Below are 15228 nucleotides of genomic sequence, written 5' to 3' on the forward strand. Positions count from 1 at the left end.
CTGCCCCCTCTCACTCACTCTCTCTCTCTGCCCCCTCTCACTCACTCTCTCTCTCTGCCCCTCTCACTCTCTCTGCCCCCTCTCACTCTCTCTGCCCTCTCTCACTCTATCTCTCTGCACCCTCTCACTCTCTCTCTCACTCTCTCTCTGCCCCCTCTCACTCTTTCTCTCTGCCCCCTCTCACTCTCTCTCTCTCTCTCTGCCCCCTCTCACTCTCTCACTCTCTGCCCCCTCTCACTCACTCTCTCTCTCTGCCCCCTCTCACTCTCTCTCTCTGCCCCCTCTCACTCTCTCTCTCTGCCCCCTCTCACTCTCTCTCTCTGCCCCCTCTCACTCTCTCTCTCTCTCTCTCTCTCTCTGCCCCCTCTCTCTCTCTCTCTGCCCCCTCTCTCTCTCTCTCTGCCCCCTCTCTCTCTCTCTCTCTCTGCCCCCTCTCACTCTCTCTCTCTGCCCCCTCGCACTCTCTCTCTCTCTCTGCCCCCTCGCACTCTCTCTCTCTCTCTCTCTGCCCCCTCTCTCTCTCTCTCTGCCCCCTCTCACTCTCTCTCTCTGCCCCCTCTCACTCACTCTCTCTCTCTGCCCCCTCTCACTCACTCTCTCTCTGCCCCCTCTCACTCACTCTCTCTCTCTGCCCCCTCTCACTCACTCTCTCTCTCTGCCCCCTCTCACTCTCTCTCTCTCTGCCCTCTCTCACTCTCTCTCTCTGCCCCCTCTCACTCTCTCTCTCACTCTCTCTCTGCCCCCTCTCACTCTTTCTCTCTGCCCCCTCTCACTCTCTCTCTCTCTCTCTGCCCCCTCTCACTCTCTCACTCTCTGCCCCCTCTCACTCACTCTCTCTCTCTGCCCCCTCTCACTCTCTCTCTCTGCCCCCTCTCACTCTCTCTCTCTGCCCCCTCTCACTCTCTCTCTCTGCCCCCTCTCACTCTCTCTCTCTGCCCCCTCTCACTCTCTCTCTCTCTCTCTGCCCCCTCTCTCTCTCTCTCTGCCCCCTCTCTCTCTCTCTCTCTGCCCCCTCTCTCTCTCTCTCTCTCTGCCCCCTCTCACTCTCTCTCTCTCCCCCCATCTCTCTGCCCCCTCCCTCTCTCCCTGCCCCCACCCCCTCTCCCCCGCTCTCTCTGCCCCCTCCCCGCCTCTGCCCCCTCCCTCTCTCTCTGCCCCCTCTCTCACTCACTCTCTCTCTGTGTCCCCTCTCACTCACTCTCTCTCTGTCCCCTCTCTCTCACTCTCTCTCTGCCCCCTCTCACTCACTCTCTCTCTGCCCCCTCTCTCACTCACTCTCTCTGCCCCCTCACTCTCTCACTCTCTCTCTGCCCCCTCACTCTCACTCTGCCTCCTCTCGCTCGCTCTCTGCCCCCTCACTCTCTCTCTGTCCCCTCTCTCACTCACTCTCTCTCTGTCCCCTCTCTCACTCTCTCTCTGCCCCCTCACTCTTTCTCCGCCCCCTCTCTCTCTCTCTTGCCTCTCCGCCCCTCTCTCTGCCCCCTCCCTCTCTCCCTGCCCCCTCCCCCTCTCTCTGCCTCCTCCCCCTGCCCCCTCTCTCTCTTTGCCCCCTCCCCCCTCTCTCTATCTCTACTTCTGCCCCCTCCTCTCTCTCTCTCTCTCTGCCCCCTCCCTCACTCACTCTCTCTCTCTCTCTCTCTGCCCCCTCTCTCACTCACTCTCTTTCTGCCCCCTCACTCTCTCACTACCCCCTCACTCACTCACTCTCTCTCTCTCTCTCTGTCCCCTCTCTCACTCACACTCTCGCTCGCTCTCTGCCCCCTCTCGCTCGCTCTCTGTCCCCTCTCGCTCGCTCTCTGCCCCCTCTCGCTCGCTCTCTGCCCCCTCTCGCTCGCTCTCTGCCCCCTCTCGCTCGCTCGCTCTCTGCCCCCTCTCGCTCGCTCGCTCTCTGCCCCCTCTCGCTCGCTCGCTCTCTGCCCCCTCTCGCTCGCTCGCTCTCTGCCCCCTCTCGCTCGCTCGCTCTATGCCCCCTCTCGCTCGCTCGCTCTCTGCCCCCTCTCGCTCGCTCGCTCTCTGCCCCCTCTCGCTCGCTCGCTCTATGCCCCCACTCGCTCGCTCTATGCCCCCTCTCGCTCGCTCTCTGCCCCCTCTCGCTCGCTCTCTGCCCCCTCTCGCTCGCTCTCTGCCCCCTCCCGCTCGCTCGCTCTCTGCCCCCTCCCGCTCGCTCGCTCTCTGCCCCCTCTCGCTCGCTCTCTGCCCCCCCTCGCTCGCTCTCTGCCCCCTCTCGCTCGCTCTCTGCCCCCTCTCGCTCGCTCGCTCTCTGCCCCCTCTCGCTCGCTCGCTCTCTGCCCCCTCTCGCTCGCTCGCTCTCTGCCCCCTCTCGCTCGCTCTCTGCCCCCTCCCGCTCGCTCGCTCTCTGCCCCCTCTCGCTCGCTCTCTGCCCCCTCTCGCTCGCTCTCTGCCCCCTCCCGCTCGCTCTCTGCCCCCTCCCGCTCGCTCTCTGCCCCCTCCCGCTCGCTCTCTGCCCCCTCCCGCTCGCTCTCTGCCCCCTCTCTCTCGCTCGCTCTCTGCCCCCTCCCGCTCGCTCTCTGCCCCCTCCCGCTCGCTCTCTGCCCCCTCCCGCTCGCTCTCTGCCCCCTCCCGCTCGCTCTCTGCCCCCTCCCGCTCGCTCTCTGCCCCCTCTCGCTCGCTCGCTCTCTGCCCCCTCTCGCTCCCTCTCTGCCCCCTCTCGCTCTCTCTGCCCCCTCTCGCTCTCTCTGCCCCCTCTCGCTCTCTCTGCCCCCTCTCGCTCTCTCTGCCCCCTCTCGCTCTCTCTGCCCCCTCTCGCTCTCTCTGCCCCCTCTCACTCGCTCTCTCTGCCCCCTCTCACTCGCTCTCTCTGCCCCCTCTCACTCTCTCTCTCTGCCCCCTCACTCGCTCTCTCTGCCCCCTCTCACTCGCTCTCTCTGCCCCCTCTCACTCTCTCTCTCTGCCCCCTCTCACTCGCTCTCTCTGCCCCCTCTCACTCGCTCTCTCTGCCCCCTCTCACTCGCTCTCTCTGCCCCCTCTCACTCGCTCTCTCTGCCCCCTCTCACTCGCTCTCTCTGCCCCCTCTCACTCGCTCTCTCTGCCCCCTCTCACTCGCTCTCTCTGCCCCCTCTCACTCGCTCTCTCTGCCCCCTCTCACTCGCTCTCTCTGCCCCCTCTCACTCGCTCTCTCTGCCCCCTCTCACTCGCTCTCTCTGCCCCCTCTCACTCGCTCTCTCTGCCCCCTCTCACTCGCTCTCTCTGCCCCCTCTCACTCGCTCTCTCTGCCCCCTCTCACTCGCTCTCTCTGCCCCCTCTCACTCTCTCTCTCTGCCCCCTCTCACTCTCTCTCTCTGCCCCCTCTCACTCTCTCTCTCTGCCCCCTCTCACTCTCTCTCTCTGCCCCCTCTCACTCTCTCTCTCTGCCCCCTCTCACTCTCTCTCTCTGCCCCCTCTCACTCTCTCTCTCTGCCCCCTCTCACTCTCTCTCTCTGCCCCCTCTCACTCTCTCTCTCTGCCCCCTCTCACTCTCTCTCTCTGCCCCCTCTCACTCTCTCTCTCTGCCCCCTCTCACTCTCTCTCTCTGCCCCCTCTCACTCTCTCTCTCTGCCCCCTCTCACTCTCTCTCTCTGCCCCCTCTCACTCTCTCTCTCTGCCCCCTCTCACTCTCTCTCTCTGCCCCCTCTCACTCTCTCTCTCTGCCCCCTCTCACTCTCTCTCTCTGCCCCCTCTCACTCTCTCTCTCTGCCCCCTCTCACTCTCTCTCTCTGCCCCCTCTCACTCTCTCTCTCTGCCCCCTCTCACTCTCTCTCTCTGCCCCCTCTCACTCTCTCTCTCTGCCCCCTCTCACTCTCTCTCTCTGCCCCCTCTCACTCTCTCTCTCTGCCCCCTCTCACTCTCTCTCTCTGCCCCCTCTCACTCTCTCTCTCTGCCCCCTCTCACTCTCTCTCTCTGCCCCCTCTCACTCTCTCTCTCTGCCCCCTCTCACTCTCTCTCTCTGCCCCCTCTCACTCTCTCTCTCTGCCCCCTCTCACTCTCTCTCTCTGCCCCCTCTCACTCTCTCTCTCTGCCCCCTCTCACTCTCTCTCTCTGCCCCCTCTCACTCTCTCTCTCTGCCCCCTCTCACTCTCTCTCTCTGCCCCCTCTCACTCTCTCTCTCTGCCCCCTCTCACTCTCTCTCTCTGCCCCCTCTCACTCACTCTCTCTGCCCCCTCTCACTCTCTCTCTCTGCCCCCTCTCACTCTCTCTCTCTGCCCCCTCTCACTCTCTCTCTCTGCCCCCTCTCACTCTCTCTCTCTGCCCCCTCTCACTCTCTCTCTCTGCCCCCTCTCACTCTCTCTCTCTGCCCCCTCGCACTCTCTCTCTCTGCCCCCTCTCACTCTCTCTCTCTGCCCCCTCTCACTCTCTCTCTCTCTCTCTCTCTCTGCCCCCTCTCACTCTCTCTCTCTCTGCCCCCTCACTCTCTCTCTCTGCCCCTCTCTCACTCTCTCTCTCTCTCTGCCCCCCCTTTCTGTCTATCCTCTCTGTCTGTCTGTCCTCTCTCTGCCCCCTCCCTCTCCCTCTGCCCCCTCCCTCTCTTGCTCTGTCCCCTCCCTCTCCCTCTGCCCCCTCCCCCCTCTCTCTCTGCCCCCTCTCTCTCTCTCTCTCTCTCTCTCTCTGCTCCCCCTCTCCCCTTCTCCCTCTCTCTCTTCCCCCTCCATCTCCCTCTCTCCCTGCCCCCTCCCTCTCCCTTCCTCCCTCTCTCTCCCTCTCTCCCTCCCCTTCCCTCTCTCTCTCTCTGCCCCCTCCCCCCCTCTCTCTCTCTCTGCCCCCCTGCCGCTCTCTGCTCCCCCCCTCTCCCCTTCTCTCTCTCTCTCTCTCTCCGACCCTCCCTCTCCCCCTGCCCCCTCTCTCTCTCTGCCCCCTCCCCCCTCTCTCTCTGCCTCTGCCCCCTCCCCTCTCTCACTCACTCTCTCGCTGCCCCCTCTCTCACTCACTCTCTCTCTGCCCCCTCACTCACTCTCTCTCTGCCCCCTCACTCACTCACTCTCTCTCTGCCCCCTCTCTCACTCTCTCTGCCCCCTCTCTCTCACTCACTCTCTCTCTGCCCCCTCTCTCACTCACTCTCTCTCTGCCCCCTCTCTCTCTGACTCTCTCTCTGCCCCCTCACTCACTCACTCTCTCTCTCTCTCTCTCTCTCTCTCTCTCTCTGCCCCCTCACTCACTCACTCTCTCTCTGCCCCCTCTCTCACTCTCTCTGCCCCCTCTCTCTCACTCACTCTCTCTCTGCCCCCTCTCTCACTCACTCTCTCTCTGCCCCCTCTCTCTCTGACTCTCTCTCTGCCCCCTCTCTCTCTGACTCTCTGCCCCCTCTCTCACTCTCTCTGCCCCCTCTCACTCTCTCTCTCTCTCTCTGCCCCCTCTCACTCTCTCTCTCTGCCCCCTCTCACTCTCTCTGCTCTCTCTGCCCCCTCTCACTCTCTCTGCCCCCTCTCACTCTCCCTCTCTCTCTGCCCCCTCTCACTCTGCTCCCTCTCTCACTCACTCTCTGCCCCCTCTCTCTCTGCCCCCTCTCACTCACTCTCTCTCTGCCCCCTCTCTCACTCACTCTCTCTCTGCCCCCTCTCTCTGACTCTCTCTCTGCTCCCTCTCTCACTCACTCGCTCTCTGCTCCCTCTCTCACTCTCTCTGCCCCCTCTCTCACTCACTCTCTCTCTGCCCCCTCTCTCACTCACTCTCTCTCTGCCCCCTCTCACTCACTCTCTTTCTGCCCCCTCTCTCACTCATTCTCTCTCTGCCCCCTCTCTCACTCATTCTCTCTCTGCCCCCTCTCACTCTCTCTCTCTGCCCCCTCTCACTCTCCCTCTCTCTCTGCCCCCTCTCACTCTCTCTCTGCTCCCTCTCACTCACTCTCTGCCCCCTCTCTCTCTGCCCCCTCTCTCACTCACTCTCTCTCTGCCCCCTCTCCCCCTCCCCCCCACTCTCCTCCCCACCCCCACTCTCCTCTCCTCCCCCACCCACCCCTCCCACCCCTCTCTCCCCCTCCCCCCCACCTCTCCCCCTCACCCCCACCCCTTCCTCTCTCCCCCCACCCCCTCCTCTCTCCCCCCCACCCCTCCCCCTCACCCCTTCCTCTCTCCCCCCCACCCCTTCCTCTCTCCCCCAACCCGTCCTCTCCCCCCCAACCCCTCCTCCCACCCCCTCCTCACTCCCTCCTCTCTCGCCACACCCCCTCCCATCTCCCTCCTCCCTCCTCTCTCGCCCCACCCCCTCCTCTCTCCCCCTTCCCCCCAACCCCTCCTCTCTCCCCCTCCCCCCACCCCCTCCTCCCTATCAAGAAAGACTGGATCAACTGGGCTTGTATTCACTGGAGTTCAAAAGAATGAGAGGGGACCTCATAGAAACGTTTAAAATTCTGACGGGGTTAGACAGGTTAGATGCAGGAAGAATGTTCCCAATGTTGGGGAAGTCCAGAACCAGGGGACACAGTCTAAGGATAAGGGGGAAGCCATTTAGGACCGAGATGAGGAGGAATTTCTTCACCCAGAGAGTGGTGAACCTGTGGAATTCTCTACCACAGAAAGTTGTTGAGGCCAATTCACTAAATATATTCAAAAAGGAGTTAGATGAAGTCCTTACTACTAGGGGAATCAAAGGGTATGGTGAGAAAGCAGGAATGGGGTACTGAAGTTGCATGTTCAGCCATGAACTCATTGAATGGCGGTGCAGGCTAGAAGGGCCGAATGGCCTACTCCTGCACCTATTTTCTATGTTTCTATGTCTATGTTTCTACCCCTCCTCTCTCCCCCCACCCCATCCTCCCTACCCCTCCTCTCCCCCCACCCCCTTCTCCCTACCCCCACCCCCTCCTCCCTCTCCCTACCCCTCCTCTCTCCCCCCACCCCCTCCTCTCTACCTCTGCCCCCACCCCCTCCTCTCTCCCTCGCCCTCCACCTCCTCCTCTCTCCCCCGCCCCCTCCTCCTCTCCCCCTCTCCCTCCTCTCTCCCCCTCTCCCTCCTCTCCCTCCTCTCTCCCCCTCGCTCCTCCTCGCTCCCCCCCTCTCCTCTCTCCCCCCCTCTCCCCCCCTCCTCTCCTCCCCATCCCCTCCTCTCTTCCCCACCCCCTCCTCGCTCCCCCCCAACCCCCTCCTCGCTCTCCCCCACCCCCTCCTCGCTCTCTCTCTCTCTCTCTCTCTCTCCCCCACCCCCTCCTCGCTCTCTTTCTCTCCCCCACCCCCTCCTCGCTCTCTCTCTCTCCCCCACCTCGCTCTCTCTCTCTCTCTCCCCCACCCCCTCCTCGCTCTCTCTCTCTCTCCCCCACCCCCTCCTCGCTCTCTCTCTCCCCTACCCCCTCCTCGCTCTCTCTCTCCCCCACCCCCTCCTCGCTCTCTCTCCCCCACCCCCTCCTCGCTCTCTCTCCCCCACCCCCTCCTCGCTCTCTCTTTCCCCCACCCCCTCCTCGCTCTCTCTCTCTCCCCCACCCCCTCCTCGCTCTCTCTCTCCCCCACCCCCTCCTCGCTCTCTCTCCCCCACCCCCTCCTCGCTCTCTCTCTCCCCCACCCCCTCCTCGCTCTATCTCTCTCCCCCACCCCCTCCTCGCTCTCTCTCTCCCCCCCACCCCCTCCTCGCTCTCTCTCTCTCCCCCACCCACTCCTCGCTCTCTCTCTCTCCCCCACCCCCTCCTCGCTCTCTCTCTCTCTCTCCCCCACCCCCTCCTCGCTCTCTCTCTCTCTCCCCCACCCCCTCCTTGCTCTCTCTCTCTCTCCCCCACCCCCTCCTCGCTCTCTCTCTCTCTCTCTCTCTCTCTCTCCCCTACCCCCTCCTCGCTCTCTCTCTCTCTCCCCCACCCCCTCCTCGCTCTCTCTCTCTCTCCCCCACCCCCTCCTCGCTCTCTCTCGCTCTCCCCCACCCCCTCCTCGCTCTCTCTCGCTCTCCCCCACCCACTCCTCGCTCTCTCTCTCTCTCTCTCTCTCTCCACCACCCCCTCCTCGCTCTCTCTCTCTCTCTCTCTCTCCCCCAACCCCCCCCTCCTCACTCTCTCTCTCTCTCTCTCCCCCACCCCCCCTCCTCGCTCTCTCTCTCCCCCACCCCACCCCCTTCTCTCTCTCTCTCTCTCTCTCTCTCACCCCTCCTCGCTCTCTCTCTCTCTCTCTCTCTCTCTCTCCCCCCCACCCCCTCCTCGCTCTCTTCCCCCCCCCCCCCCCCCACCCGATATAGGTAAAAAAAAAGGGATGAGGTCCTACGAGACGAATTTAAGGAGCTAGGAGCTAAATTAAAACGTAGGACCTCAAAAGTAGTAATCTCGGGATTGCTACCAGTGCCACGTGCTAGTCAGAGTAGGAATCGCAGGATAGCTCATATGAATACGTGGCTTGAGCAGTGGTGCAGCAGGGAGGGATTCAAATTCCTGGGCCATTGGAACCGGTTCTGGGGGAGGTGGTACCAGTACAAACCGGACGGTCTGCACCTAGGCAGGACCGGAACCAATGTTCTCGGGGGAGTGTTTGCTCGTGCTGTTGGGGGAGGAGTTAAACTAATATGGCAGGGGGATGGGAACCAATACAGGGAGACAGAGGGAAACAAAAAGGAGACAAAAGCAAAAGACAGAGATGAGTAAAAGTGGAGGGCAGAGAAACCCAAGGCAAAAAACAAAAAGGGCCACTGAATATATAGGGACTGCAGGAGGGGACAAAACTAAAAATCATGGTTTAAAAACTAGTATTAAAACACTCTACCTAAACGCACGCAGCATTCGAAATAAAGTAAATGAGTTGACGGCACAAATCATTACAAATGTGTATGATTTGGTGGCCATTACAGAAACGTGGTTGCAGGGTGGCCAAGACTGGGAATTAAAAATACAGTGGTATCTGACGATTCGGAAAGATAGACAAGAAGGGAATGGAGGTGGGGTAGCTCTGTTAATAAAGGATGATATCAGGGCAGTTGTGAGAGACGATATTGGCTCTAATGAACAAAATGTTGAATCATTGTGGGTGGAGATTAGAGATAGTAAGGGGAAAAAGTCACTGGTGGGCGTAGTTTATAGGCCCCCAAATAATAACTTCACGGTGGGGCGGGCAATAATCAAGGGAATAATGGAGGCATGTGAAAAAGGAACGGCAGTAATCATGGGGGATTTTAACCTACATATCAATTGGTCAAATCAAATCACACGGGGTAGCCTGGAGGAGGAATTCATAGAATGCATACAGGATTGTTTCTTAGGACAGTATGTTACAGAACCTACAAGGGAGCAAGCTATCTTAGATCTGGTCCTGTGTAATGAGACAGGAATAATAAACAATCTCCCAGTAAAAGATCCTCTCGGAATGAGTGATCACAGTATGATTGAATTTGTAATACAGATTGAGGGTGAGGAAGTAGTGTCTCAAACGAGCGTACTATGCTTAAACAAAGGGGACGACAGTGGGATGAGGGCAGAGTTGGCTAAAGTAGACTGGAAACACAGACTAAACGGTGGCACAATTGAGGAATAGTGGAGGACTTTTAAGGAGCTCTTTCATAGTGCTCAACAAAAATATATTCGTGAAAAAGGGCGGTAAGAGAAGGGATAACCAGCCGTGGATAACCAAGGAAATAAAGGAGAGTATCAAATTAAAAACCAATGCATATAAGGTGGCCAAGGTTAGTGGGAAACAAGAAGATTGGGAAAATTTTAAACAACAGCAAAGAATGACTAAGAAAGCAATAAAGAAAGGAAAGATAGATTACGAAAGTAAACTTGCGCAAAACATAAAAACAGATCGTAAAAACTTTAATATATATATAAAACGGAAAAGAGTGACTAAAGTAAATGTTGGTCCCTTAGAAGATGAGAAGGGGGCTTTAATAATGGGAAATGTGGAAATGGCTGAGACCGTAAACAATTATTTTGCTTCGGTCTTCACAGTGGAAGACACAAAAACCATGCCAAAAATTGCTGGTCACAGGAAGGGAGGACCTTGAGACAATCACTATCACTAGGGGGTAGTGCTGGACAGGCTAACGGGACTCAAGGTAGACAAGTCCCCTGGTCCAGATGAAATGGATCCCAGGGTATTAAAAGAGATAGCGGAAGTTATAGCAGATGCATTCGTTATAATCTACCAAAATTCTCTGGACTCTGAGGAGGTACCAGCGGATTGGAAAGCAGCTAATGTAACCGGCCTATGGTTACCTGCCTTTTGTCTGCCCCCTTAAAAGGCAGGTAACTATAGGCCGGTTAGTTTAACATCTGTAGTGGGGAAAATGCTTGAAACTATCATTAAGGAAGAAATAGCGGGACATCTAGGTAGGAATAGTGCAATCAAGCAGCCGCAACATGGATTCATGAAGGGGAAATCATGTTTAACTAATTTACTGGAATTCTTTGAGGATATAACGAGCATGGTGGATAGAGGTGTACCGATGGATGTGGTGTATTTAGAGGGGCGTCAGGACCGCCGTCCAGGAGCTGCCTGTCTTTTACAAGGAACTCACCAGGGTCTGGAACAAAGTCTCCACCAAGCGCAGCTCTCCACCGGCTGGAGTGGCGGCTGTCCTGCAGGAGTCGCTGCTCGGGAATCCGTACCTCCACGACCGAGGTTTTAGGTGGCAGTCGGACAAGAGGACTGTGGCTGGTGAGGTGACCAGGGTCAGGGACCTGCTCGATGGCGGAGGAGCGGGCTGGATGGCGTCAGACACGCTGGCGCGACGCCTAAATTCGGCCGACGTCCGCCGCGCGGCCGATGCCATCAAGTCGCTAAAAACAGCACTGGGCCCTGACTCCGTTAGGTGTGTCGAGGAGGCTCAAGCACGTGGGGAGATCCCGTCCGAACTGACCCCTGTCCGGAAGGAATTCCTCATCGGCGCCAAACCCCACAACTTGAGCCGCCTCGGGGATATCCCATCTCCGTGCCTTTCAGTTCTGCGCGGAGGGGTTTCCTGCACGGGCTGCTCCTGAACACTCTCAACCTTGCCATCCTCGTCTGCCATCCGGACACGCCATGGCGTACCATCTTGCCGCTCGGAGGAGGCGGGGGTCCCCAATGGAGTGCACTCTACACGGGAGTCCTCCCATTATTTATCGGGGACTTGGCCTGGAGGGTGGTGCACGGAGCAGTCCCGTGCAATAAATTTTTACGTCGGTTCACGGGCTCCCAGGCCGCCTGCAATTTCTGCGGTCTGGAAGAGTCCGTGTTCCATGTTTTTATGGAATGTGCGAGGTTGCAGCCCCTGTTCCATTATTTAAAGGGGCTGCTCCTCAATTTCTGGCTGCACTTCAGTCCCACACTCATGATCTTTGGGCACCCTGTGCGGAGGGGAGCGGGTAGGTCCGAGGGCCTCCTCGTAGGACTGCTCCTGGGTACGGCCAAGGTTGCCATCAGCCGGTCCAGGCAGCGGGCGGTCGTTCAGCCTGACTGCCTCTCTTCCGCGCCTATATCCGGACCAGGGTGTCCCTAGAGATGGAGCACGCGGTGTCCACCGGTACGCTCCCGACCTTCCGCGAGAGGTGGGCACCGGAGGGACTGGAGTGCATTATTACACCCGGCAACCAAATTTTAATTTGATTTTATTTGTTTTAAATTCTAATTTATTTTAAATGCCGGTTTTAGTGTCCCCCTCCCCTTTTATAGGGGACACTTGGGAAAAAAACTATGATTTTAGTGCCCAAAAAAAAACACAAAAATCACCAAAATAAAAGGGCCTTGTGAAATGTTTGTAGTGTCCCCCAGATCGGAGGGACACTTGATCTAATGATTGTTTTGTTTACTCAAAAGAGTTGTGGTGTATTTAGATTTTCAAAAGGCATTCGATAAGGTGCCACACAAAAGGTTACTACAGAAGATAAAGGTACACAGAGTCAGAGGAAATGTATTAGCACGGATAGAGAATTGGCTGGCTAACAGAAAGCAGAGAGTCGGGATAAATGGGTCCTTTTCGGGTTGGAAATCGGTGGTTAGTGGTGTGCCACAGGGATCGGTGCTGGGACCACAACTGTTTACAATATACATAGATGACCTGGAAGAGGGGACAGAGTGTAGTGTAACAAAATTTGCAGATGACACAAAGATTAGTGGGAAAGCGGGTTGTGTAGAGGACAGAGAGAGGCTGCAAAGAGATTTAGATAGGTTAAGCGAATGGGCTGAGGTTTGACAGATGGAATACAATGTCGGAAAGTGTGAGGTCATCCACCTTGGGGAAAAAAAACAGTAAAAGGGAATATTATTTGAATGCGGAGAAATTACAACATGCTGCCGTGCAGAGGGACCTGGGGGTCCTTGTGCATGAAACTCTTTTAGGAGTAAACAAAAAACATTAAACCGTGCCCCCCGATCTGGGGGAAACACCAACATTTACAATGTTTTTTTTTGTGGTTTTTTTTTTGTTTTTTTTTGGGCACAAAAAACATATTTTTTCTCCAAGTGCCCCCTATAAAAGGGGAGGGGGACACTAAAAGCACCGGCAATTAAAACAAATTAACTTAAAAACATAAAATCAAATTAAAATTTGGTTGCCGGGCGTGATGATGCACTCCAGTCCCTCCGGTGCCCACCTCTCGCGGAAGGCCGCGAGCGTACCGGTGGACACCGCGTGCTCCATCTCCAAGGACACCCTGGACCGGATGTATGCGCGGAAGAGAGGCAGGCAGTCTGGCTAAACGACCCCCTCGACCACCCGCTGCCTGGACCAGCTGATGGCACCCTTGGCCGTGCCCAGGAGCAGTCCTACGAGGAGGCCCTCGGACCTACCCGCTCCCCTCCGCACAGGGTGCCCGAAGATCAGGAGTGTGGGACTGAAGTGCAGCCAGAATTTCAGGAGCAGCCCCTTTAGATAACAAAACAGGGGCTGCAACCTCGTGCACTCAATAAAAACATGGAACACGGACTCTTCCAGACCGCAGAAATTGCAGGCGGCCTGGGAGCCCGTGAACCGGCTTAAAATATTTATTGCACGGCACTGCTCCGTGCACCACCCTCCAGGCAAAGTCCCCGACAAATAGCGGGAGGACCCCTGCGTAGAGTGCCCTCCATCGGGGACCCCCGCCTCCTCCGGATGGCAAGATGGTACGCCATGGCGTGTCTGGACGGCAGGCGAGGATGGCAAAGTTGAGAGTGTGCAGGAGCAGCCCGTACAGGAAATCCCTCCGCGCGGAACTGAAAGGCATGGAGGGGATTTCCCCGAGGCGGCTCAAGTTGTGAGGCGCCGGCCCCCGAGGGAGGTTCCGGGGTTTGCTGCCGATGAGGAATTCCGTCCGGACGGGGGTCAGTTCGGACGGGATCTCCCCACGTGCTTGAGCCTCCTCGATGCACCTAACGGAGTCGGGGCCCAGAGCTCTTTTTAGCGACTCGATGGCATCGGCCGCGTGGCGGACGTTGGCAGAATTTAGGCGCCGCGCCAGCGTGTCTGGCGCCATCCAGCCCGCTCCTCCGCCATCGAGCAGGTCCCTGGCCACCTCACCAGCCACAGCCCTCTCGTCCGACCGCCACAAAAAACCTCGGTCGTGGAGGTACGGATTCCCGAGCAGCGGCTCCTGCAGGACGGCCGCCACTCCAGCCGGTGGAGAGCTGCGCTTGGTGGAGACTTTGTTCCAGGCCCTGATGAGTTCCTTGTAAAAGACAGGCAGCTCCCGGAGGGCAGTCCTGACGCCCCCCACACTCACAAACAGGAGCTGCGTGTCGTAGTTGAGGCCGTGCTGCTGGCGGAAGAAATACATCGCCAGAGCACGCCACCTAGGAGGGGGCTCAACGTAAAGGTATCTCTGCAGGGTCTGAAGACGGAAAGTCGCGAGCTGGGCGCTGACGCACACCAACGACTGACCGCCCTCCCCAAGCGGGAGACTCAAGACCGCGGCAGAGACCCAGTGCTTCCTGTTGTTCCAGAAGAAGTCCACCAGCTTCTTCTGTATCTTGGCGACAAACGCAGGGGGAGGGTCCTTGTGCATGAATCCCAAAAAAAAGTTAGTTTGCAGGTGCAGCAGGTAATCAGGAAGGCGAATGAAATGTTGGCCTTCATTGCGAGAGGGATGGAGTACAAAAGCAGTGAGGTCCTGCTGCAACTATATAGGGTATTGGTGAGGCCGCACCTGGAGTACTGCATGCAGTTTTGGTCACCTTACTTAAGGAAGGATATACTGGCTTTGGAGGGGGTACAGAGACGATTCACTAGGTTGATTCCAGAGATGAGGGGGTTACCTTATGATGATAGATTGAGTAGACTGGGTCTTTACTCGTTGGAGTTCAGAAGGATGAGGGGTGATCTTATAGAAACATTTAAAATAATGAAAGGGATAGACAGGATAGAGGCAGAGATATTGTTTCCACTGGTCGGGGAGACTAGAACTAGGGGGCACAGCCTCAAAATATGGGAGAGCCAAATTAAAACCGAGTTGAGAAGGAATTTCTTCTCCCAGAGAGTTGTGAATCTGTGGAATTCTCTGCCCAAGGAAGCAGTTGAGGCTAGCTCATTGAATGTATTCAAGTCACAGATGGATAGATTTTTAACTAATAAGGCAATTAAGGGTTACGGGGAGCGGGCGGGTAAGTGGAGTTGAGTCCACGGCCAGATCAGCCAAGATCTTGTTGAAAGGCGGAGCAGGCTTGAGGGGCTAGATGGCCTACTTCTGTTCCTAATTCTTATGTTATGTTCTTATGTTCACCCCCTCCCCTCCGCTCTCCGCTCTCTCTCTCTCTCTCTTCCCCTCCCCACACCACCCCATCCCCACACCATCCCCTCCTCTCTCTTCTCCCCCTGGGCTTCACTTACCCTTATTCAGGTTCTGGCTCAGTTCGGCACCCACGTTTCCTTGCGGCCCGCGGCTGATCCTGGTTGGCAGCGGCACAAAGAGAGACGTGTCCGGGGGCTTGGTGCTGGCGATGCGGCGGGAAGTGGTGCCGGTGAGCCGGCCCAAGCCCAGGCCCCGGAGGCGGCCCAGAAACCTCAAGCTGCGGCTTGCCGCCATTCGCTGTCGGGGAGCGGCTGGGCCTCGGTCACGGAGCGGGGCCTGGGCCTCGGTCACAGGGCCCGGCGAGGGCGAGGGCGGGGGCGGGGCCTCAGTCCACAGGGTGGGGATGGGGACTCGGTCACAGGGACTCGATCACAGGGCGGGGGCGGGGCCTCGGTCCACAGGGTGGGGGAGGGGACTCGGTCACAGGGCGGGGGCGGGGCCTCAGTCACAGGGACTCGGTCACAGGGCAGGGGCGGGGCCTCAGTCACAGGGCCTTCACCATGGGCAGCCTGTGTCCACCCTACACAGGATTGGCGAGAGGAAAAATATTATTCTAAAATTAGACTAAAGTTTTCAGTGTGTGCGGAAATGTA

The 15228-nt window shown here is 58.0% G+C and overlaps 1 protein-coding gene across 1 annotated transcript in view; it reads right to left on the reverse strand.

Annotated features, from left to right (window-relative positions):
* Positions 1 to 14990, reverse strand: part of supv3l1 (SUV3-like helicase) — a 72653-nt gene extending 57663 nt beyond the window's left edge. Inside the window, exon 1 of the mRNA XM_070876305.1 lies at positions 14674 to 14990. Within this exon, the coding sequence (XP_070732406.1) occupies positions 14674 to 14869 (196 nt within the window). The 5' untranslated portion in view covers positions 14870 to 14990. The remainder of the gene's footprint in view (positions 1 to 14673) is intronic.
* Positions 14991 to 15228: the final 238 nt, after the last annotated feature.

This window comes from Pristiophorus japonicus, chromosome 3, assembly GCF_044704955.1.
Source record: "Pristiophorus japonicus isolate sPriJap1 chromosome 3, sPriJap1.hap1, whole genome shotgun sequence".
In the NCBI taxonomy this organism is placed as follows: Eukaryota; Metazoa; Chordata; class Chondrichthyes; family Pristiophoridae; genus Pristiophorus; species Pristiophorus japonicus.